The sequence below is a fragment of the Aethalodelphis obliquidens genome, unplaced genomic scaffold (assembly GCF_003676395.1).
Source record: "Aethalodelphis obliquidens isolate GAN/ISIS:26980383/991018 unplaced genomic scaffold, ASM367639v1 scaffold46, whole genome shotgun sequence".
Classification (NCBI taxonomy): domain Eukaryota; kingdom Metazoa; phylum Chordata; class Mammalia; order Artiodactyla; family Delphinidae; genus Aethalodelphis; species Aethalodelphis obliquidens.
In genome coordinates this window covers 6,408,980-6,433,083 of record NW_020837990.1, presented here as the reverse complement: position 1 = coordinate 6,433,083, position 24,104 = coordinate 6,408,980, and the positions used below count along the sequence as shown (strand labels likewise).

Below are 24,104 nucleotides of genomic sequence, written 5' to 3'. Positions count from 1 at the left end.
GCCAGACCCAACTGGACCCAGTCTTGGAGCTGCTACTCATTACTGCATGGCCTCGGGGAACTCTCTCTCTCTCAAGCTCCTCTTCTCAAATGTAAAATGAAGTTAATAATAGTACCTGCTCCACAGGATGGGTTGTGAAGAGTAAATGAAATTGTAGATGTAAAATGCCTACCACAGGGTCTGGTCTCTGTTAAGTGCTCGATATACCAGTGAAACAATTCGATCTGTTTATCTTGATGAAGGCCAGTATCCAAACCCTGGCTCTGTCACCAATTTGCAATGTCAGATGTATCACTGGGGCAAGTTTGTTTCCAACCTCTGGGTCTCAGTTCCCCTAACTGTAAGACAGAGGTGTTCCACTAAATGATCTCTAACAATCTTTGACGTCCACCATGCTGAAGCTCTGGACCCTGGGATGGGTCAGTGGACGCTGCTAAGTGTCAAGGCTGGGCCCCAGGGCTGCTGGATGAGCAGGGTGGGGTGTGACAGGCATGGATTCACTCACTGGTCAGAGTCAGGGGCTCAGAGAGCCGCATGAGGGCGATATCATAGTCGTCCTCGTCGTCCGAGTAGTTGCTGTTGATGATGATCTGGGCAATGGAGGCTCCCTCGGGCAGCTGGTGCAGGTTGTTGGTGCCCACGTACACCTTCCAGTCCTCCAGGATCTTATTCGGGGTCCTGCTAGGGCCACAGAGAGCATGGGCCAGTTACCACATGGCAGAGCCCTCTGGCAGCACACAGGGAGCTGCAGCCAGAGCGCCACTGGAGGCAGGAGAATGGATGAAATGACCTCTGGAGGGAGCTCTCTATCTTAGCCCAGGGATCTAGGACAATCCCCTACTTCCAAACAACCACTCTGAACTGGCGGCTCTGTACCTTACGATAGAAAACGGGAGGGGATGAGTAAGACTTCTAGGACCACTGGCCCCACTGTCTCCTCTGGACGCCACCAAGGATCAAATAAGGCGGGTGGGACACATCTCAGTGGTAGTATCCTCAGCAGAAACGGAGCTTTCGACGGGACAAAGTGACCCACTGAAGCCTCACTACTGGGGAAGCCAGTGCCCCTGAGGCCTCGTCTCCGAGCCCTTTCCTGTCCACCAGCTCAAAGGACAGGCCTGGCTGGTGACTGTCAGAAGCTGACCGCACTGCCCTTCCCACAATCCCTATCCCTCAATTCCTGGGACAGCATTCCTGATGTCTTGGGCTGCTCCCCTCTAACTTGCAGTTTCTGGCAGCAACAAGCCCCAACCCTCTTTATTTCACCCTGTTCTTCAGGGCAGGCTCACAATTCCTTCCTTCTACCTGCCTCTCTCTCTCCCTTGGAGCCACCAATCTGTACTGGCTCAGAACAAGTAATCCCAACTCACAGTCCCAGGACCAAATACCAATGGCAAACCATGGTCCTCACCACACACGAGCTGCCCAGCCCACAGGGGCCAGCCTTACCAACAAAGCCCCCCTCCACAGAGAGAAGTAGTCTGCCCTCAGCCCTTGCTGGCGTCCCCGACCCTCAGCGGTGTCGCATCATTGCCCCCTTGGGCACTTACAAGAAGAAGCAGTGGGCGGCGGTGAGAACCCACTGGGCGTCGATCAGCGTGCCCCCACAAATGTGGGTGTGCGCGTACTGCAGACTGACTTGCCAAGGCCACTTGCTCTCTGGGGCCAGCGCCCCTCCCACGATCCGCCCGGTCAGGGCCTTCAGTCCACAGCCTGGGGAGAAGTAGAAGAGATAAGCTAGTACGAACTCAGCTTTTCTCAGAGCTGCAACCATGCTCCCAGGCCCAGGGAATCTCAGGCAGCCGCATCCTGAGGGTACCACCCACTCATGGAGGCCGCTTTGCTCACTTAATCTGATGCAGCACAGCTGCTTCCTGCCAACACAGAGCTCCCACGTGGCGGGTTAGCCTTCTGGGATCATCCAGTGGGTAGTTTGGTCCTAGGAAAGATCCTCTTTCCTCCCCCTCATTCATTCTTCCATTAATTCGATAAATGCTTCCTAAATACCCCATGCTTTGGGCACTGTGCCAGGCTCACAACGGTGAATTCCAGGGCTGCTGTCAGGACCTCGTGAAAGCAGACCAAGCCTAACATGACCCTGAATTGGTAAGCACTGTGAGGGGGATCGTTTCAAAACAAAGGAGAAAAGCCCTTCCCATGATGCACAGGCAGGTGGCGTCCACGTGTTTCCTCAGTGGGTCATCTTGTGCTGTTGGGGACCCTGCACCCCAAGCGAACATTTCCAAACATGTTCTGGAGTGAGTCCTCCCCCCGAAATCATGGACAGAGTTTGTTCACATGTGTGTTCTTTCTTTGAAGAAGGAGAGTGAAGAGCCAGCGGTGGTCTGAGGGGCTCCATCCGCAGCACTGTGCCCGCCTGCTCAGGGGAGCACCCCGCCCGGCCATCATGAGAACACAGCACTCATGGACCGGTTAACAGTTTGGGCTTTGGGGTCAGACCCAAGCTCCAATACCAGCTCCTTACCTACCAGCGGTCTGACCTTAAGTAAGGCAAAATTTTCAGTCTCTTTTCAGTAAGCGGACAATAATGGCACCCGCCTCATGAGAATTAAATGTCATCACGTTTGTAAAGCCATAGGCGCAGTGCCTTGGTACCCAGTGTGCTCCGTAAATGTTGGCTCTGGATCTAGCTCCACATCTATCGATAGCAGAGCTTTAAGCTGGCCCTGACGTGCTCTCCCACTCCTCTGCCCTCTGCCCAGAATCCAGGAGACTTGGATGGTGAGGTTGCTGGGCTAAGCAGAGTCAGGAGAAGGGGAAATGCTACCCTGAGAATGTCCATCCAGGTGCCTTACAGGGACCCTGGCCCTGAAACAGGCCTGCTGCTCCAGCCCCTCTTCCTGGCTTGGACACCCAGGGCTGGCCCTCTCCCTCATAGGGACCCCACTGCTCTGCCCCCTGACTCCCACCCCACACAGGCCACTATCCAGGAGAAAGGGCATCTTCTTACTGGAACACTGGAGAGTCACATACTGCTGGGAAGGGCATTCAGACCTGCAGCAGGAAACACAAAAGATGAGAAAAGGGCACATTAGCTGGCTCCTCCAGGAAGCCTTCCGTGATTGGTTTCTGCTAAGTCTCATCCCATCCCCTCTGCACAAGAATATGGAGTTTCTTTTCTTTTTTTCTTTTTCTTTTTTTTTGTAACATCTTTACTGGAGTATAATTGCTTTACAATGTTGTGTTAGTTTCTGCTCTATAACAAAGTGAATCAGCTATATGTATAGATATATCCCCCATTCCCTCCCTCTTGCATCTCCCTCCCACACTCCCTATCCCACCCCACTAGGTGGTCACAAAGCATCGAGCTGATCTCCCCGTGCGATGCAGCTGCTCCCCACTAGCTATCTGTTTTACATTTGGTAGTGTATATATGTCAATGCTACTCTCTCACTTCGTCCCAGCTTTCCCTTCCCCTTTCCCATGTCCTCAAGTCCATTCTCTATGTCTACGTCTTTATTCCTGTCCTGCCCCTAGGTTCATCAGAACCTTTTTTTTTTTTTTTAGATTCCGTATATATGTGTTAGCATATGGTATTTGTTTTTCTCTTTCTGACTTACTTCACTCTGTATGACAGACTCTAGGTCCATCGACCTCACTACAAATAACTCAATTCTGTTTCTTTTTATGGCTGAGTAATATTCCATTTATATATGTGCCAAATCTTCTTTATCCATTCATCTGTCGATGGACATTTAGGTTGCTTCCATGTCCTGGCTATTGTAAATAGTGCTGCAATGAACCTTGTGGTACATGTCTCTTTTTGAATTATGGTTTTCTCAGGGTATATGCCCAGTAATGGGATTGCTGAGTCATATGGTATTCTATTTTTAGTTTTTTAAGAAACCTCCATACTGTTCTCCATAGTGGTTGTACCAATTCACATTCCCACCAACAGTGCAAGAGGGTTCCCTTTTCTCACACCCTCTCCAGCATTTATTGTTTGTAGATTTTTTGATGATGGCCATTCTGACCAGTGTGAGGTGTTACCTCATTGTGGTTTTGACTTGCATTTCTCTACTGATTAGTGATGTTGAGCATCCTTTCATGTGTTTGTTGCCCATCTGTATATCTTCTTTGGAGAAATGCCTATTTAGGTCTTCTGCCCATTTTTGGATTGGGTTGCTTGTTTTTTTGATATTGAGCTGCATGAGCTGCTTGTATATTTTGGAGATTAATCCTTTGTCAGTTCCTTCATTTGCAACTATTTTCTCCCATCTGATGGTTGTCTTTTCATCTTGTTTATGGTTTCTTTTGCTATGCAAAAGCTTTTGTTTCATTAGGTCCCATTTGTTTATTTTTGTTTTTATTTCCATTTCTCTAGGAGGTGGGTCAAAAAGGATCTTGCTGTGATTTATGTCATAGAGTGTTCTGCCTATGTTTTCTTCTAAGAGTTTTATAGTGTCTGGCCTTACATTTGGGTCTTTAATCCATTTTAAGTTTATTTTTGTGTATGGTGTTAGGGAGTGTTCTAATTTCATTCATTTACATGTAGCTGTCCAGTTTTCCCAGCACCACTTATTGAAGAGGCTGTCTTTTCTCCATTGTATATTCTTGCCTCCTTTATCAAAGATAAGGTGACCATATGTGCGTGGGTTTATCTCTGGGCTTTCTATCCTGTTCCATTGAGATATATTTCTGTTTTTGTGCCAGTACCATATTGTCTTGATTACTGTAACTTTGTAGTATAGTCTGAAGTCTGGGAGCCTGATTCCTCCAGCTCCATTTTTGTTTCTGAAGATTGCTTTGGCTATTCAGGGTCTTCTGTGTTTCCACACAAATTGTGAAATTTTTTGTTCTAGTTCTGTGATAAAAAGCCAGTGGTAGTTTGATAGGGATTGCATTGAATCTGTAGATTGCTTTGGGTAGTACAGTCATTTTTCACAATGTTGATTCTTCCAATCCAAGAACATGGTATATCTCTCCATCTGTTTGTATCATCTTTAATTTCTTTCATCAGTGTTTTATAGTTTTCTGCATACAGGTCTTTTGTCCTCTTAGGTAGGTTTATTCCTAGGTATTTTATTCTTTTTGTTGCAATGGTAAATGGGAGTGTTTCCTTAATTTCTCTTTCAGATTTTTCATCATTAGTGTATAGGAATGCAAGAGATTTCTGTGCATTAATTTTGTATCCTGCTACTTTACCAGATTCATTGATTAGCTCTAGTAGTTTTCTGGTAGCATCTTTAGGATTCTCTATGTATAGTATCACGTCATCTGCAAACAGTGACAGCTTTACTTCTTCTTTTCCAATTCGGATTCCTTTTATTTCTTTTTCTTCTCTGTTGCTGTGGCTAAAACTTCCAAGACTATGTTGAATAATAGTGGTGAGAGTGGGCATCCTTGTCTTGTTCCTGATTTTAGAGGAAATGGTTTCAGGTTTTCCACCATTGAGAATGATGTTGGCTGTGGGTTTGTCATATATGGCCTCTATTATGTTGAGGTAGGTTCCCTCTATGCCTACTTTCTGGAGAGTTTTTATCATAAATGGGCGTTGAATTTTGTCAAAAGCTTTTTCTGCATCTATTGAGATTATCATATGGTTTTTATCTTTCAGTTTGTTAATATGGTGTATCACATTGATTGATTTGCATATATTGAAGAATCCTTGCGTTCCTGGGATAAACCCCACTTGAAGATGGAGATTCTGACCTTTCTCCCTCCCAGTGGGACAGACCCTTCCAGTGCTTTCTGCAGGAATGGGGATGGCTTAGTGCAAAACATGCCCACTCTTCTCCCAACGTCCGTTTTTCTGTGGCAGATCGCACATATTGGCTAGGTCCATGTCCTTTGAACTCATGACTTCACTGTCCCAGCATCTTTCCCAAGCTAAACAGGTGACCCAACATTCCCCTGACAGTTGCTCAATGTTCAGCCAGCAACGTAGCATGTGAACCACCCAGCACAAAGCAGGCATCCAGGAGGCCGCTCATTGCTTCCCTTCCCTCCCCATGCCTACTTATCTCACAGCCTGGTTTCTTCTCTCCCCTCCCCAAGGTAAACACTGCTAGCTGGTGGGGCACCCCCCCCACTCCTCCCCTCCACCCAGTGGTGGTGGGAAAGAGCAGCTGCAGTGCAAAGATGACAGATGGCGAGGCCCAGGGGGATGGCGATGCTCCTCAGATGGGCCTCCCTGCCCCCTAACTACCTGCACCTGGCACTCCCCCTGCTGAAGCTCCCCCGCCCCATTCCCCACCCCACTGATGTTTCCCCCTTTCCACCCCAAGCCCCCTCCCTGCAGCAGCTTTCTGTCCAAACATCAGGCTGACCAGTGGCCCCGAGGTTTATTCATTGTCTCTGCCAACCAGGTGAACTCTTGGGGGCCCCTCTGACCTCGAGGTGCTCTGTGCACCCAGCTTCGACTGCTTTCAAGTCAGGAGGCAGGTAATGAATGAGAGCTGTTTCTGAGATGCTCTTGACATTCACGAGGGACTCCTGGAGGTGGGATCCCAGAAAGGCCGAGGGAGAGGGGCTCCCTGACTCAGAGCACTCCTTCACTCCCCTGCTCACAGCTGACAGCCTGGGCCGCCTCACACACCTGTAGATGCTCTCCTGGAAGGTGGAACTATATTTGGAGATTGAGAAACTGCTGTCAAAATTCCTGTTGGTCACGTTGGCTGTCCAGAAAGCACTGCAAGGGAGGAGAGGGGAGAAGAATGAACCTCCTCGAGACAGCGCACACCCATGGCTCCCCAGCCAGCATTAGAGTCCCAAGCGAGCCCTGCTGCAGAGGCCAAAGGCAGTTAAAACCCAACAATCTCAGACCCCACCCACATATTCCACCACTGCCCCCTACTAGCCCTACGCACTAACCCAGTAGTTTTTGGGTTTTTTTTTAATGTTGAGCCTTCTTTTAATTTATTTATTTTTATTTTTTGGCCGTGTTGGGCCTTCGTCTCTGTGCAAGGGCTTTCTCTAGTTGCGGCAAGCGGGGGCCACTCCTCATTGCGGTGCGCGGGCCTCCCACCGTCGTGGCCTCCCTTGTTGCGGAGCACAGGCTCCAGACACGGAGGCTCAGCAGTTGTGGCTCACGGGCCCAGCTGCTCCGCGGCATGTGGGATCTTCCCAGACCAGGGCTCGAACCCGTGTCCCCTGCATTAGCAGGAAGATTCTCAACTACTGTGCCACCAGGGAAGCCCCTAACCCAGTAGTTTTGAAAGTGTGGTCCAATCCCAGGGGACAATGTTAGCACTGCCTGGGAAGTTGTTAGAAATGCAAATTCTTGGGCCCTGTCCCAGGCCTACCAAATCAAGAATTCTGGTTTTCCATTTTAACAAGCTCTCCAGGTGATTCTGACGCGCTCTCAAGTTTGAGAAACACTGACCTAGCCCGTTTCTCTCCAGACTGTGATCCACGGACTGACAGCAGCAGTATCACCCCAGACCTGCTGAGCCAGGCTCTGCATTTTAAAGATCCTCATGTTATGGGTTTGCACATTAAAGCCTGAGAACCGTTTGGCTTTTAGACTACAACGTGCCTAAGTATCACCCCCGGGTGTTGTTAAGCAGGTCTGAAATCCTAATCCCAGAGATTCTGATTTCAGGGTGCATTTTAACAAGCACCCCAGGTGATTCTTCTGTGGGTGATCCATGGACCGCTATCTGCGTGGCCCTTCGGTGTGTTTCTAGAACACGGGACACCCTTGCATGACAGCATGCCTTTGCAGGCGCTGTCCCTCTACCCAGGGGCCTCGTCCATGCTCTGCTGACCTCCAGGCACAGTCAGGCACCCTCTCCGTTGTGTGTGCATAATGCTTGCCACGTGTCCTTTCCGTTACACATCACACGGTGCTGTGATTATTGGTTGAAGCCTCTCTCACCCGCACCATACCAGAGACTGTCCAAGGGCAGGGATCTTGTCTGGGTGAATGGCTCAGACATAATAAAAGCTCGATGAATGTTCTTTGAATAAATGACACTATCTATTGAAGCCCAAGGGAAGTTCGCATTTGCATAAGGTCACACAACTCAATGATAAACGATGTCCGTTGTCTTCCAACTAGATCACCCAGGTCGTCTTTCACAGATGGGAACTCTGAGGCTGAGGTAGGGGCAGAGAACTGGTTCTAAGTCCTCGTCCCCAAGCCCTGGTGTTCTAGGTGGTTTCTACAGAGAGCCCACAGTGAGATCCTAAACAAACCTTTCTCGCTACAACTTCACACACGTTGGTGAACCCCCAAACTACTTGGTTTGAAACCCAGGCCAAGGGGGAGGATGGAGGTGACTATGTGGCCTGCCAACCGGGGGCTCCTTCAAGGGGGAAGGTCACGGTGAACCCCACTCCCTACTCCACCCACTGGTACCAGCTTCTTGTTTCAGATCTGTAGAGCCAAAGATGCTAATGACTTTATCTAGCCACGTCTGCCCATCTCGTTCCTCGTTTGACGCATTCTAGCCCAAGCCGCAGATGCTTTTTTGCTCAAAGTCCACTGAAGGGTTTGCACAGCCTGAGTTGCTGGTTCCCAGATGTGAGGAGAAGACGAGACCTGCCCGAATGCCCACCCACCTCACAGGGCCTCTGCGACCACTGAATGCGAGCGTGGGCATGAGGACGCTTTGATGCAAAAAACCGTACAGGAACGTCATCCTGCTGTAGATCTGCAAATAACTACGTTGGCCTCCTGGAAACAGCTTGTCCCCAGACTTGGGCTCCCCAGGCCACTGTCCCTTTGAATAATCCAAGTGTGCTATTAGCTAGTGACCTCAGCCCTGGTCCCCAAGAGTCTTTTTAATATGTGTTTCCATCAATGATCCTGAGATGCCCTTGTGAAGAGTTTGAGGCGCCCCTGAAGCCGGGACTCATGGGGGAGGTTTACCTCTTGAAACCCAGCTGCTGGCAGGTCTTGTTCGAGTAGAGATCATTCCAGCTGTCACTGCAGATGGGAAGCCACTTATGGGAGGATCCAGAGTAGAATTTAAGCAGAGACTTGTCCCAGTCAAACCTCACTGCAGGGCAAAAAAAGGTCAAGGCAGGCCCTCAGCACCAGGAAGCTCCAAGTTCTTGAGGAATGAACTGAGTAAGGCTCTGAGATGCTCCTGTCCTAAGGCTTCTCACTGAGGCCTTGCAAACAGCCGGGAGCTTGGCCCGGGACGGGATGGTCGTCAGCCAGTGCTCAGAGCCCAAGATGCTCAGTAAGGGCAGAGCCAAGGCAAGGGGCTGGGGCAGAGCAGAAAGAGATCTCCATCCGACGGGACCCACAGCCGTCACTGGGAGAAGGGGTGTGCACTGCCAGGAGCTATCACCCCACGGGGGCAGTGACGTGCCCAAATAAGAGAGGGACAAGGGGAGTGGTGATCCAACTGAGTGCTCGCTAGACAGGCTCAGTCACAGATGGATGTGGTCATGGGCAAGGACACACATGTACACACAGGTGGAAAGGGCCAGTTGTGCACCCACAGACACCCACATTGGGGCTGTACATGGACAACACAAGTAAAAACCACTGAGGACCAGCGCTCAAAGAGATCATTGTGCTCATGAAAGCCTTCATTTACAAACTGACCTTCATGGAACCATAGAGGTGGCAGGTCAGAGGTCACCTGCTGGGCACATGGACAGAGCTCTGGACCCCACACCTGCCTCCAGCCAGAGCAGCCCTGCTTTGCTCAGTCTGGTAGCTGCGAGCTGTCAGATGGTATCCGAGAATCACTAATCTTGTCCAATCCACTCATTTTCCAAGTTAGGAAACTGAAGCCCAGAGAAGGTAAGTGATTAACCCAAGTCACACAGCACTCAAAGCCAGGTTCCAAACCCCAGCCTATTGTAACTAGAACCCAGATCCTCTGAGTCTCTCTCCATTGCCTCCCATTTGAGCTGATACCCAGTTTGCAGTCCCCAGAGTGCACATGCGCGGGTGTGCGCTTGCTCATGCTCACGCGCGCGCACGCGCACACACACACACACACACACACACACACACACACAGCCGGCCTCCTTACCACAGCCCAGCTCGTCGCTCTTCAGCTTACAGTCCACGACCCCATCACAGCGCACAGCACGCTTGGGGCAGCTCTCTACCGGTTCCTTGTACTTGATCCCTACGTGGCCCTGCCAGAAGTAGACTGAAAAAAAATGAAGCAGAAGCCAGGTCACTGCCAGCCCCAGAGAGACATGACACTAAGCAGCCCATGGCCCTGGGTGTTCTGAGACACTGATCTGCAATCCCTCTGGGACTCTGGGTCTCTCGTCCCCCTTCTGTATGGAGAGAAAGGCTGCTCAGGAATGCTCTGGAATGCTCCAGAAAGCTTCTGCAAGCAGGGCAGCACTCAAGAGCGGCCACCCAGAGAGGGAGGGAGGGAGGGAGGGAGGTGTGGAGACGGTTACTACTCTGGGAGCTCCCCTGCCCTATGTGCCGGCCAGAGTGGTGGTCAGAAAAAGCCCTTCCTCCACCATCCCAGAGGCCCCTTCTCAGAGCCACTCTGGCATCCCTCCGCCTCTGTGCCCTGTGGGTTGTAGCAGAGACATTTCCATCTTCAGTCATACACTTGCAACCACTACCTGTCCTGTCTTCGCAAAGGCTGTCCTCCCAGCCTCAGAAGCTCCTGGATTTTCTTCCTCCTCCCTCTTCTCTAAACAAGGGATGTCCCCTTGGCTCAGTTCTTGCCCCGTTACTTGTCTTGCTGCCTTTAAATGTCTTCCCACTCCACGAGCAGCTCCAGGTGGCTGATTCCTAAACGTACAAGTTGTGCTGAAAAGCCGACAGCTTTACAAACCATATGTGAAAATCAGCTTCATGACTGCTTCTAAGACCCATCTCTTTCCAAACTAGGAACCGTCATCCCTCCTTCCCGGAAACACCTCCCCTTGGATGCCTAAGAAACCCCGGTTCTGACTCCTCACCCTGCCTCTTGTCTGCAACCTGTTCCTCAGCCCTCACACATCCCACTGGTCCCACTATGCTCTCCGTCACCCCGGGTGCAGGTCAGCCCTGTGTGACTGCTCCTTCCAAGTCCAGACACCAATCCCTCCTAACCTCTTGGACTTCCCCCTCCTCTCTGTGCCCTGGTCCTTCCCTCTCCCACGTCCTGGGCACTGAGGCTCCTGGGATCACTTTGATGTGTAGCAGAGAGAGCTCTCAGGGGGCGGGGGCTCTAGTCCTGACCCCACTGCACAGCTGCTCAGTGACCACTTCCCTGGGAATTCCGGAGGTCAGGGGGCTTCAGGGAATGCTGTGAAATCATGCTGAGCACCTGCCCTCAGTTGCCATCTCCCCCCTCCATGGGTTATTTCCTACTGGAGCAGATGTCCCGTGTGGGGAAGGGAGGCAGCCGGGTGGGGCACCCCAGCGGGAGGTTCACATGCATGCCACGTGGCGGCAGGTTCTGTGTTGGCGCCTTCACATGCATTGTCAGGCAGGTGGGGAAACTGAGGCTCGGGAAGTTAACTAACTTGATGAAGCCACACAGCTGGTAAGTGGCAGAGCCGAGATGCTTCGGCAGGTCTGTCTGGTCCTAAAGCCATACTCCTTGTTTGTTTGTTTTTTTACTTTTATTTGTATTTATTTTTTGCGGCATTTATTCCCGGGCCATACGTTTTTGTTTCTTCAGTTTCTTCTGAGATATCTTCTTCTTCTGGACAACCTCCTCTTCTGGTTTAGGAACAATCTGTTCTTTTTCAGTAAGGATCATCTCCATGTGGCAGGGAGAGCTCACGTATGGGTTGATCCGACCATGAGCTCTGTAAGTCCTGTGCCGCATCTTGGAGGCTTTGCTCACCTGGATGTGCTCAATGACCAGAGAATTACATCTAAGCCCTTAAGTTCAGCATCGCTCTCTGCATTTTTGAGCATGTGCAGTGAAACTTCAGCGCTCCTTCTGGGCCACCGACCCTGCATCCAGCCCCACTGTTTGGCCTGGGCACACCTACCAACTCCACCATTGTAATGACGGAACGGCACACGTTGCCTCTTTAAAGTGACGTCCTTCAGATACTTGATGGCTTTTCGGATAAGCATACCCTTAATGGCCTGGGCAGTTTCACAAGTGTTCTTAAAGTGAACACGAAGATTTGAACCTCTTGACTTGCATGATTTTGTGGGGTTTTCTGGGTCAAGTGAAGAGCGAACCATTTTTAGAGGTCACCTCAAGCCACTTACCAGAAAAGGAAACATAAAGTCATACTTTTAACCAGCGTGCAACTTCTTCCCACGCAATCCTCTCCCTCAGACAGACCTGCCCTTCGCCACCCGTGCTGCCTCTTTAACAGAATCCTTACCCCTCAGCCTGGCATTTAAAGCTCTCTACAATGTGGCCCAGCCACATGCAACCAAACGACAGCCCTCAGGTCCCCAAATGAATATTCTGTCTGGTTAAGTGGGTCCCTTCCCTCTCCCCATGCCAACTTGCCCATCTGCCCCCCACATTTCCTGCAGCTCCTCATCCTGCTCAGATGCCCTGCCCAAGACGCACCCCCCCCCCCCCCCATCTTCTAGGTACTCATCTGGCCCTACGGCCTTTAGGAGCTGTCCCCTGCCACCTCAGCCCATACAGCTGTCCTCTCTTGCTGATGGTCACACTCAAATCCACTTGGTCTTAATCATTTCCACCTACGTCCCCCAGGAGACAGTCCTCTCCCTGAGGACAGGGTGGTGTGATGTGTGATCCCCTTCGCTCCCTCCTAAGGTTTCCCACTGTGCTGGGCTCAGAGTGGACTCCCTGGCAGGGAGTCCAGGGACATGTCCTGAGTATCTTTCCCAAAGGAGGGCGAGGAATTGAGGGAGCCTGGACCCCTGAACACTTTATCCCATTGATTAAAAATGCCTGGGGACTTTTCCTAATCAATGTTTTTATGTTTGTTTTTTAAATAACTAACTCTTTTAGAGTGGGATTTTGTGCCAGGCATTATGCCAGTAGCTCAGTTATTCCTTATAACCCAGTGAAATCTTTAGGAAATTTTACTGAGCACATAATAAGTTGAATGAATGAATTTAATCCCATTTGAAGAAACAGACACCGAGCTCAGACTGGTTAACTACTCGCCCAAGTAAGTAACACAGATGGGACCAAAGCCAGGTTCCTCTGACTTCCCACCCTCTCGATCCAACTGTCTCCAAGGGGCCTGGAGGCGCTACGGGCCAAGGCCATTTGCAGGAGTGTCCCTTTGTGGACATGGCAGCCGGTGAGTGTGTGTTCCCCACTCGTCTCCCTGCTGCGTGTCCCCATCCCTGAACCCCACTGCACCCCGCAGTGACCAGAGCCCAGCCCTGCTCCCTCTGTTAAACTCACAGAGAACGATGAGGGACACCACGAGGGCAATGAGGAAGAAGATACATCCGATGAGCAGCAGCTGCTTCAGGACCTCCTTCCTGGTGAACTTGGGCAAGTGGATACCTGGGAACAGGCCAGAAGCAGGGGAGGGTGAGGCTGTTGGAGGGGAGTCTGGCACAGTGGATGAGGGAGAAGGAAAGCAAGCTGGCCCAGGAGGGCCCTGTGAGGACCACTCCACCCAGAATACGGCACCGCCCCTGCCTGAAACCAAGCTCCCTTTTACTCAGCATCTACGGTGGGCCAGCTGGGCATTTGCGTGTGTTACCTCATTTAATTCTGAGGTAACAACTCAGAATTAACAACACACACAACTGTGTGTGCTGGGTACCATTACGCCCATTTTATAGATGGGGAAACTGAGGTTCATGGATGTTAAATAACTTGCTCAAGCTTACTTGGCTAGTGAGTGGCAGAGTAGGGATTCAAATGAAATGTGTCGGATCCCAAAGGTCTCCACACCAAAGTGCCTCACCGGTCCTGCAAAGGGCAAGACTGGGCCCCAAATCTGGGATGCTCCTCCAGTCCTGTTTATATTGCAGGGCTGGGGCAGGAGGACAGGAGGAGGGCAAAGTTGGGATGGGCAGAAAGGCTGCTTCCCTAAGGGCAGAGCCAGTCCCTGAGGACCGTTTGACGTCTCTGTCCCCCTATTAGCTGAATCCTATAAGCCAGATTGGGCAGTTGGGGGTGGGGCATGCCTGCCTGCTCAGAATCTCTCTCTTTGCCCCTCTACCCACAGATGAGCCCACGATCATGACTGTGCTCCAGTGCAGACCCCAGCTTCCCTGGCAGACCCCCAGGGCAGCCCAAGGAAAGAACCCTGGTTTCTAACCAGGAGGCCTGGCTCTCAAAATCTGCACCTTGACCCAGACTGAGCAGCCTCCGAAGTTCCATCTGCTTGGTCGGTCCTGCTTTCTTATCCTCCACCCCATTTGCTGCAATTTCCCACTGCCTTGGGTTTGCATGTCATGGCTCCTTTCTGCCCCCTCCTCCCCAGGTCCCCCGCTGCCCACCCGGACCATCCCCGCTCCTTCCCAGTCATCGTTATTCAAGAGCTAGAGGAGGAGCAGAGAGTGACAACTTGGAGATTCACCCCCCACTGCACCCCACTCCGCCCTTGGACTGCTTCCCTGTTCCTCTTGCCTTCCCTGTAGGAGCCCCCCTTACCTGGGTTCTCCCTGGTGGCCCTGGCAGCTGGTGTGGACCTGGCAGGAGATGCCTCGACAGGCACGGCCCTCACTGGTGTGGCTCTAACAAGGTGTACTCTCGCTGGAGACGATGTCATGGAGGCTGACATGGCAGACGATGACCCGCCGGGTGATGACCTGGAAGGTGATACCCGGGCTGGGCATGCACAGGCCAGGGGTGCCCGGGCTGGAGGCGTCCTTGCTGGGGAGGCATTCTGAAAGCAGAGTGAAAGCCATCCCTCAGGCTGCTTCCCACCCAGCTGTCAGCCCTGCTGGGCCAGGAGATAGATGCCCTGGAGCAGGCGGCTAGGGGCTGAACAGACCTCCCAGACAGGGAAGAGAATGTCCAGGGATGGAGGAAAGCTCAAAGAGCCTGTGGTACCCTACTCCCTGTGGTCTCTCCCCATCACAGGGACCTGCGGAGGGGGGCAGAGGGCTGTGGGTCATCTGCCTGGGGTATGGGGGCACCTGCTTTGGCTACACGTGTCTGGGGACCCTCAGAAAAGAGGTTGCTGGACCGGATCCTCACTCTGAGGGGGAAGTAACCACCCTTTCTGCCCTCTTCACGCCCCTGCATCCCGCCCTTCTGTGTATGTGTGTTATATTATAAAACATCATTCTTACAATGAGCTGTCATCAAAAAGTGTGAAAGCACTACCTAAGGAAAACCCTGACCTGCCTTGTACCCCACTGTTCTCAGTAACACAGGAAGTCACACACACGCGCGTGCGCGCGCACACACACACACCCCGATACGTCAGGGAAAAAGGAGACGCAAGATGAAGGGGAAGGAGGTGACCAAGGTCCTTAACCTTCCTCAGCTGTAGGTGGAGTGATTTTTTCGTTTAGATTTAGCACTTTAATCTGTAGTTACAGAGGACTTATTCCCTGAGTGCTCTATGTACTTACTCACTTGATCTTGAGAACAACCCTATGAGGTAGGAACTCTTATTATCCCCATTTTGCATCAGGGGAAACAGAGGCAGAGAGATTCAGTAACTTGATCAAACTCTCAGGGTTAGAGTGGCAGAGACAGGATTTGAGCCCAGAAAGTTGGGCTGTGGAGGCCACACTCAACCACCAGGCTTTGCTGCCTCTCTGAGGAGGGATGCGTGAGATGATGCAGCAGTGGCCAGAGCAGGCAATCAGTGAACACCAGTACTGCTCCTTCCTGGAGAGTCTGAGCCTTTGCGTGCACTGAATCTGGGATTGGGAGCTGGTGGGCAGCCAGGGCTGATGGAAAGTCCTTAAGCAGCCTCTACTGGTGGCCAAGCCCTGGTCTGCAGGAACCCCAGTCCCTGTCACCAGATTAGGCATCCTCTCTCCTCCCTCTGCCCTCCCTCACACCATTTCTGCTTTCTAAGCAGAACAGCAGGGGGAGCTGGAAACTGACCTGGCCACGTCTGCCCCTCACTATCATTTCTGCTGAACACTGACTGGACACCCAGGAGGGCAGCCGGGGAGCAGCAGGAATGGTGGGGGAAGGGACCTGTGCTCAGGGACCCTGCGCTCTGGGCACAGTCGGCAGGGCTGTGTGGAAGAGACGGGCTCTGGACCTTGGGCACCTCTATTTCTTCCCTCACCTACCACTGTGCTTAAAAGCATTTGACATTAGTAAGCAGCTCAGTTAATAAAAAGTCCTCTTCATTAGAACATCCGGCTCAAGTGAACACCATCAAGCCTGCCAGGCAGGGTGGGGTTTTTTGTTTTTTTTAACTCCATCTTCTAAGAGTCAGAGGTAATGGATCTGGTCACTTCTCCATTTTTCTGGAGGCTGTGGGATGAATTCAAGGAGGGTTGTTGAGTCCCTGACCACACTCAGCTTGCCAGAGGCAGGGACCAGGAGTCACTGTCCCAGGGGTTAATTGATGAACATGGGTAAATACACATGAGTCCAGATGCCCCAGCCAGCAGAGCAGGGACACACTCGTGTGTGTTTAGGGATATGAAGGGCAGCTGAACCAGAGCTCAGATTTCCCTCTCACCCCTGTTGTCTAGAGACTAGATTTCCACAAAACGAAGGCCCGTTAGCCCCTGGAAGCCTCAAGGGGAACAGGACTGGGGCTGCAGCATGGAGAGGGGGTGAGGATATGCTGAAACGTACAATGCATCGGTTCACAGCACTGGCTTTGGAGTCAGGCAGACCTGGGTCCCAATCCTAGTTCTAGAAGTGTGACCTTAGACAAGACACTTAACTTTCCTTTTTCTTTTTCTTAATCTGTAGAATAGGACTAATACTCCTGAGGATTCAATGAGATAAAATAGGAAATCTCTTGCCCGTGCCTGGCGCACAGTGGCTGGGCAGGAAACGGTCATTCCTCTCCCCCCTTTGCACTGGCACACCCAGCGCCCACCGTGCTAAGATTTAACAGCCCTGAGGCTTGGCCAAAGGTGCCTCTAAAGGCTAAAAGGTGGTGTGAGCTCATCTTGGGAGAAAAGAGGATGCTCAACGAAGGCCAGACTAAGGTCCTTCAACAAGAGGAACAAGCCCAGGCTGTGCAGAGCCCTGTGCTTCCTTCCCACAAGTGGTGGTCCCAGCCTCGGCACCTGAGCGAGACCTTGGCATTGTGGCACCTCAGCTGGCATGCCAGGCCTCCCTCCCTGTTATGTTCACAGTGTACATCGTCCCTCACCTCAGGGGAAATTCCCATAACTCAATCCAATAAATATAAATTGATTATATAATTGATTATATAATTAAATATGATTGATTATAGCTCCCAATGTATGGTACTTGAGGGTTTATAATACACCTGCACATCTCTGGCCTCCTGAGGTCATCACTCCATCCCTGAGAGGTTGATATGTTTCGAAGCACATTTTACAGGTGAGGAATCCAAGCCTCAGAGCTCAGATTGCCCAGAATCACATAGTCAGGAACCTGGCCCGAGCCCAGCTGCATCTGAGTCTCCTGTCTTCTTGAGTCAGGAGCAAGAGGCTCCTGGCCCAGTCTTTTCTCTGAACCCTGTGCATGGGATGCTCATTCTGCATCTGTGACGTGGCTTGAGAATCGGGCCCGGGACCTTGCCGGGCTGGGAGTGCCATGGGGAGCCTGGAGGTGGAGCCGAGGCTTCCTGCAGGGATCTTGGTCTTTCCAGTAGGAAAAAGGGAACTGAAAGTTTCCAGTGGGAAGCAGGGTTGGGCCCGGTGGCCTGCCAGGACAAGCCTGGTCGTCAGAAGCAGTGGCATCACAGCCCTGCAGTACTCTCAAAGCCAGCTGGCGACTGGGCAAGCGGCTTAACCTCTTCACATCTCGGTTTCCTTACCTGTGCGGTGAGCCGGTCACCTTGCCTCATGGCATCGCAGTGATAGCTGATGTACACAAAGTAAGACTTGGTGACCGTTAGCTGTGATGGTGGGTGGGTGTTTGTCTATTTGCTTGTTTGCTAAAGACACTGGGCTTGAAATAGAAAACTCTGTGTTCAAATTTGACTACATCCATTCCTAACTGGCTTGGGCAAGTACATTAACCCTTCAGAATCTGTCTCCCTGCATATAAAATGGGAATGATCTTACCTTCTTCCTCCAGATTGACAAGGAATAAATAGGAAAGAGGCTGGTTTATAAATGCCTATCACCGTAATAATAGGAACAGCCCCACTAGGCATTTCACCTGATCCCATTTCAACCTCATAACAGCCCTTTGTGGTTGGTATTATTAACGCCATGTTATAGATTTTGAAACTGAGCTCCAAGGTGGTTAGAACATGCCCAAATTTACATCTCAGGTAGTGACGGGGCCTGGATTCTATCCAGGCCTCCTCAGAGCAAGTTGAGTCTGGCCCCAAATGATCACGAATGCCCACAGTAACTTCCTGCATTTCTTCAGGGCTTACAATTTGCAAAGAGCGTTTACACCCATTATTCCACTTGATTTCTCACCATGCTCCTGGTTTAGCAAGCTGGACAGGAGTTATCATCCCCAGTTTCTACACGAGGAAACTGGGGTTCAGAGGGACACAAGAGCATGCCTAAAACCCCAAAAAGGATTAGTGGCCCTGGGACTCTTATCACAAACTTCTGACCTCCCCGGCAAGAGCTCAGGCCCTCCACCTGAGCGGGACCCCACGACCAGCTAGGGTCCTGTCACCCCATCAGCAGGGCCTGAACGAGAGAGAGGGCTGAGAGGTCCACAGGTGGTGGAGGCCCAGAGGAAGATGGGTAGGGAGACCTGGGGGAGGATGGAGGGAACAGGGAGCAGGCAGGCATAGCAGGAAGCCGGGGGCAGCCAGGGAGGCAGGGAGACCTCCTGAGCCCTGCGGGTCCCTCTCCCCAATACTGGCTCCACCCACAGGTAGGTCCCAACGCGCCCACCCACGGCCTTGGCCGGCAGGAAGTGGGGAGGAGAGCCACCTGGGTCCCTCTTCTTGAGTCTAGAGGGAGGTGGGACGTGTAAAATGGAACTAACCTGGGGCTCTGTACCCAAGGAGCCAGGTGGAGGGGTGAGTAGTCTCCAGCCAGACTCTTTCAAACTGTTACCTCTGGGCCTCAGCGGTCCAGCACAAAGTCTTCCCAAGGTTGGGCAGAGTGGGGTGTGGGGATGGAGGGGAAGCTGGCGGGGAGGGGAGAAGGGGCGGGAGGCCCTGGCCTCAGGAGAACGAGCACTGTGGTGTCGGACAGGGTGGGAGACAGGTGGAGAGTTTCTGGCCCCACAGAGCAGGACAAGAGAAGGGCCCTAGTCCCCAAAGTGCCAGATAGAGCTGCCCACGTAGAGAGCTGCAAGGGACAGCAGGACGGAAGCGCAGCGCCAAGACCAGAGGAACACAGCCTCCAGAGTGAGGCCATCTACTCCATCTTCCTGACTCCAAACCATCACACTTCCAGGACGCTGCTGGGAAGAGTTCTCATTTTCTAGGACTACCCGAACAGGAGATTCCACAGCCCTCCTTCTTTATCCGTTTCACAGCCTTCCACCCTACCCTCCTGGAAGTTCTTCCTGACGTCTAACCTACTAGAGCAGGAACTCATTTCCGTTCCTTAATTCTTGGAGATCAACTGCTGAGATTCCAGCATCCCTCCTGGAGGCCGGACCTCTCCCTCAGAGCAGATGTCTTGAGCAGGTGGGGAACAGGGAGGGGAGGAGAATTCTTGCCCAAGGTCCTGAGATACAAGGGACAGAGCCCGGACCAGAACCGGCCAGACTCCTAGCCTTGGCCAGCGAGCAGCAGACCCAGGATTGGGAATCAGATGACCAAGGCCAGACTCTCCACAACCTGCCTGCAGACCAGAGGCTCCTCGGTCTTCATGGGGACAGGGGGACAGGGCAGAGCGTGGGTGACTCTGGCCATTTCCCTGGCCTAACATTGCCAATCATTCTCTGCCTCTCTGCCCCCGCCACCCCTTGCATGGTCTCTGGGCTTACCCCCTGGGCTAATACAGCCATGAACCCTCACTGTGTCATGGACCAGGCCTATACCACAGGCTGTCACTGATGCCACCTGCCTGTGTCTCTGCAGCTCCCAGGGACCCCTACTCAAAACTCATCCAGTCCCCTCAAGACGCTCTGCGGCAGGAGGCAGCGAGCGGGTAGGGCAGGGTCCACAGGAAGACAGCAGCGGATGAGCCAGGGAGAGGCCCGGAAAGAGCAGTGCCTGGCTCTGGGGCTCGTTCCAAGCACTTTCCGGGACAGGAGCTGATAAGGATCATTATTTGCAATTTATAGACAAGGAAGGAGAGGCCCAAAATATTTGTGTGCTTTGCTCAAAGTCGCTCAGGTACGTCTTAGAGCAGAAGAGGGACTAAAACCCGAGTCCCATTGCACCCGGTCCACTGCCCTCTATACCACAGTTTCCGGGGTAGATTCCCCAGCCCATGGCACCTGGGCCAGTGTTACGGTTTCCTGCGGCAGCTCTGCCCTGGGCCCTTACCTGGTGGGGGATGGGAGTAAGTTAACAAGCCCCCAAGTGGGTCCTACCCTTGGCCTCTCTGGGTCTCCTGCAGGCCTAGCCAGCAGGGCCAGAGAGGAGGGAGCTTCTGCTGTGCTGAGTGATGTCACAGTCACCTCCTGGATCGCTTCACCTCAGTGGTTATGTGGCTCCCCCCATGGACTGTGCCCTGGGCTTTCTATAGAGACTGTTATTTACCCACAGGCGGCAGCCTGATCTCCGGCCTAGATGCACTGTGGGTCACTCAGAGCACCCGGCATTACTGGGAGAAGAACCCCATAATAAAGTCTCACGCTAGGCTTAAGAATGTCCACCTGCAGTGACCTGAACACGTTTTCATGTCTCTCGGGGCCCCTTCAAGTCCAGCACGAGCTGACTGGGCCTCCCTCCTCAGTTCCGGGCCACGCTCAGGCTGGGCATACCACAGGCTAGAAGCATCTTGAAAACCCTCTAGTACAGCCCATTTTCCTACTGATGAAGCGATTAAGGCCCAGAAAGGCAATGTGATTTGTCTAAGATCACACAGCCAGCTGGGGGCAGTGCCAGGACCAGAACCCAGCTCTTCTGACTGCCGTCCTCAGGCTGCTGCACACCTCCATGCTCTCCCACTGCCTGCCCCTTACCAAGCTCCAACAAGGAAGGACCCCTTGCTAGATTTAGGCCCCGGTGGCAGCGTCTCTCTCCCAGTGACACTGAGAATCAAGGATGTTCAAAGGGTGGCACCCCAGGCCGGCACCCCAGTATTCCAGGCTACGCAGGATGAGGTGTTCCCCAATCCCCACCAGAAGCACAAGCGGTACCAAGAAAGATCAGAAGCCCCCTTTCACAGAACTTAAAAAGCCTCCTTGCCTGTTGGGAGCCTGGGGACCCCCTGGACCATGGCAGGGGAGCCTGAACCCCCTCCAGCGTGGACTGGACTGGATAGGAGGGGTTGATGCTTCTTCCCATCCTCACTACCCAACCCAGGCTTCATTACACCTCCAGGTACACAGGGTTCCGTCCTACCCTCCCCGCTCCCTGGACCCAGAGAAACCACGCAGATACAGGCCCCCTCAGAACCCACAGGCAGATTTCCCAGCACCTCCTGCCACCCAGCCACCAGCACGCCCCACATACATGCAACGTTAACCTCAGGGACCCCAGTCGGCCTGGAATCAAACTGGGCTCCAGACGAATCAAACTGGGCTCCAGTCTAATCAAACTGGGCTTGGGCCAGAGCCCCGAGGCCCCCCTCACCCCAGGCACAGGAGGCTCCAGGGAGCCCTGCTTCTGCTCCTAACCAGCTCCATGACCTTAAGGATAGTCACATTCCTTTCTGGGTCCAACCAAGGAAAAGGCTGGACAATCATCTATTTTCAACCAAGTTTCTACTGAGCATTAGAAGTTCCGTGGAGATGCCTTGGAGGCCAGCTTGTAGGTAAAGAGCTTCGAGTCCTTTACCCCACTTCAAACAGAGCAGATTAACTTTTCAGTTTTATGCAGTGGGTTCCACATAAGATTTCATTTGAACAAAAGAGGCTGCTACTTCAAAGAACTTGAAAATTGCATGTCTGATTGGATGCTAAGGCTCCTTCTAGTTTATGATGCCTCTTATACACGTGAAAAAACCCTGGGGATCCCTATTAGGCTAGAATCAAAACACCTTCCTGCTCATTCATTCATTCATCAAATAGTTTAAAGAACATTGAGTACCCCTATTGCCAAACAAACAACGTTTGGTTGCCCAGGACCTTGGTGCCTCAGTTTCTCCCCATGCCCCCTCTCTGCAAGGCTGGGGTGGTAACAGGGCTGCTACATAAGGGGGGCCCCATGGACAGTCCTGGGTATTGCTTCCCTATCACAGGAGCCAGACGCCACCTGGCATCACCAAGGCCTCCACTTGGCTGACAAAGCCCTGGGTTCCCGGCGCTGGCATCCCTCCCTGCCTGGCTGGACACCGTCCACCCCCGTTGCTGCCATACCGAGAGGAAGCTGTTTTGCCAAAGCAGGACACTTAAGCCAAGTGGCTACTGTTCCATCAATCAGCCTTCCCGCCCAGCACCCCGCCTAGAGCCCCGCACACACACTCCCACACATTTTATGCTTACATTTGCCAGGTCACAGGGACAACACAGGGGGAGGTAGGGTGGGCTGGGCCCAGTGTAAGGCTGCTCGGCACCAGTGCCAACATGCAACACAGAGGTTCAGGTGAGGGCTGCATACCTGCAGGGACAAAGGGCAGGTGCCAGGAATCCTGGGGGTGCCTGCACTTTGGGGTCTAGGGGATAGCAGAGCGACCTGAGCCTACTGGTCTGCCATCTTGGGAACCTGCCCAGCCCCCTCTAAAGACGGTGCCTCATCCTGGACCAGCCCTGGGGCCTCCAGCCATTCTCAAGTGCACAGCATCTGTGGTCTTGGGCTGACTGAAAACTTGCTCCACTTTAAGAAGACCCCGGGCTTCCCTGGTGGTGCAGTGGTTGAGAGTCCACCTGCCGATGCAGGGGACACGGGTTTGTGCCCCAGTCCGGGAAGATCCCGCATGCCGCGGAGCGGCTGGTCCCGTGAGCCATGGCCGCTGAGCCTGTGCATCCGGAGCCTGTGCTCCGCAACGGGAGAGGCCACAACAGTGAGAGGCCCGCGTACCGCAAAAAAAAAAAAAAAACCTTTGGAAACCTTCATGTGTATATGACTGGCTTTCCCACAGAGGACACTTAGCTGCTCTCTACCAAAAAACGGAAGAGGAAAGTAATCTTAGTTGTAGCAGAAGGAATCATGGTTAGACATAAAGAATCACTTTCCAAGCATGAAGATTATTAAGCCTGAAAATAATGACCAAGAGAAGTTTAAAATCCCCTTGAAGATCTTCAATACCACCTTTTCTAAGACGGTTTATGAGTCTAGTGAGAGGGTTACCCAAAGATAACCTTGAAGCCCAGTTAGAATGCTAAGCTTCCATGATTCTCAAACCAGCAAAGTTGTCCCAACAGCACATACGTCCTGGCTGGGGTACTCAGGGGCCACAGAGCGGGAGCCCAGGATTCAGCCACACAGCCCCGGGGTGCTTCCTGACCAGACCCCAGGTCCCATCAGCTTCTCCTCCCATGGGGCCCCTTTTAGGAACCATGATAAAAGGAGGCTGCATGATCGTGATCCCCAGTAGCTTCAAACTGGAAAAGGCACATTCAGTTTCCCCTGAAACCGAGGCACACTGCCGCTGCCCCACCTAGCTTCCAGCCCCATCCCTGTTTCCTCAGTGCCGGAGGTTCTGGCCCGAGCTCCACAGATGCACTCACCAGGTGGCTGTCTCTTTCCATGGTCTCCAGAGGGGTGAAGCCTCCAGGCTCAGCTGATGTTGACGGGAAGATCCATGTTTGGCTTCCCAGGCAGGTAAGGAAAAGGGGGCTGGAGGGCTGAGGGCCAGCCCTCACCAGATGGGCGGGGAAGCCAGTTGGGACATGTGAGGTAATCCTGTGTATGAACAACAGGGCAGAACTAGCCAGACCTGTCCCTCGTCCCTCCTCCAAGGCCATCCTAGTTACTCAGCAAATACCAAATACTGGGAAGATAAAGCTACCTTTATTCCCAAAGCTGTCCCCACAGAGTCAGCTGTGGGGAAACCAGGGGTTCCAGACCACCTTTTTTCAAAGGGGGATTCTGGGGAGAAGTGGCCCAGGCCTTGGGAGGACAATCTTAGCCATGCCAACCTGGGCCCCTAAAACAGGTGCTTCTGAGCCCTCTGAGGTACGACCCTGTCCCCATAAGGATCGTCC

At 52.5% G+C, this 24,104-nt stretch overlaps 1 protein-coding gene and 1 pseudogene across 3 annotated transcripts in view; both read right to left on the bottom strand.

The window, feature by feature from the left end:
* Window positions 1–23,780, bottom strand: part of TMPRSS13 (transmembrane serine protease 13) — a 29,187-nt gene extending 5,407 nt beyond the window's left edge. Inside the window, exons 1-9 of one of the 3 annotated variants that reach the window (XM_027082201.1) lie at window positions 23,628–23,768; window positions 14,451–14,685; window positions 13,245–13,349; window positions 9,960–10,082; window positions 8,837–8,966; window positions 6,560–6,652; window positions 2,972–3,015; window positions 1,551–1,713; window positions 506–678 (exon numbers count right to left, since the gene is read on the bottom strand). In XM_027082201.1, the coding sequence (XP_026938002.1) occupies window positions 506–678; window positions 1,551–1,713; window positions 2,972–3,015; window positions 6,560–6,652; window positions 8,837–8,966; window positions 9,960–10,082; window positions 13,245–13,349; window positions 14,451–14,685; window positions 23,628–23,648 (1,087 nt within the window). In that variant the 5' untranslated portion in view covers window positions 23,649–23,768. Of the gene's footprint in view, window positions 1–505; window positions 679–1,550; window positions 1,714–2,971; window positions 3,016–6,559; window positions 6,653–8,836; window positions 8,967–9,959; window positions 10,083–13,244; window positions 13,350–14,450; window positions 14,686–22,442; window positions 22,792–23,627 lie in introns of those variants that run through there. The other 2 variants (XM_027082204.1, XM_027082202.1) reach the window with 2 other exon arrangements.
* Window positions 11,498–13,238, bottom strand: LOC113607116 (60S ribosomal protein L17 pseudogene; annotated as a pseudogene).
* Window positions 23,781–24,104: the final 324 nt, after the last annotated feature.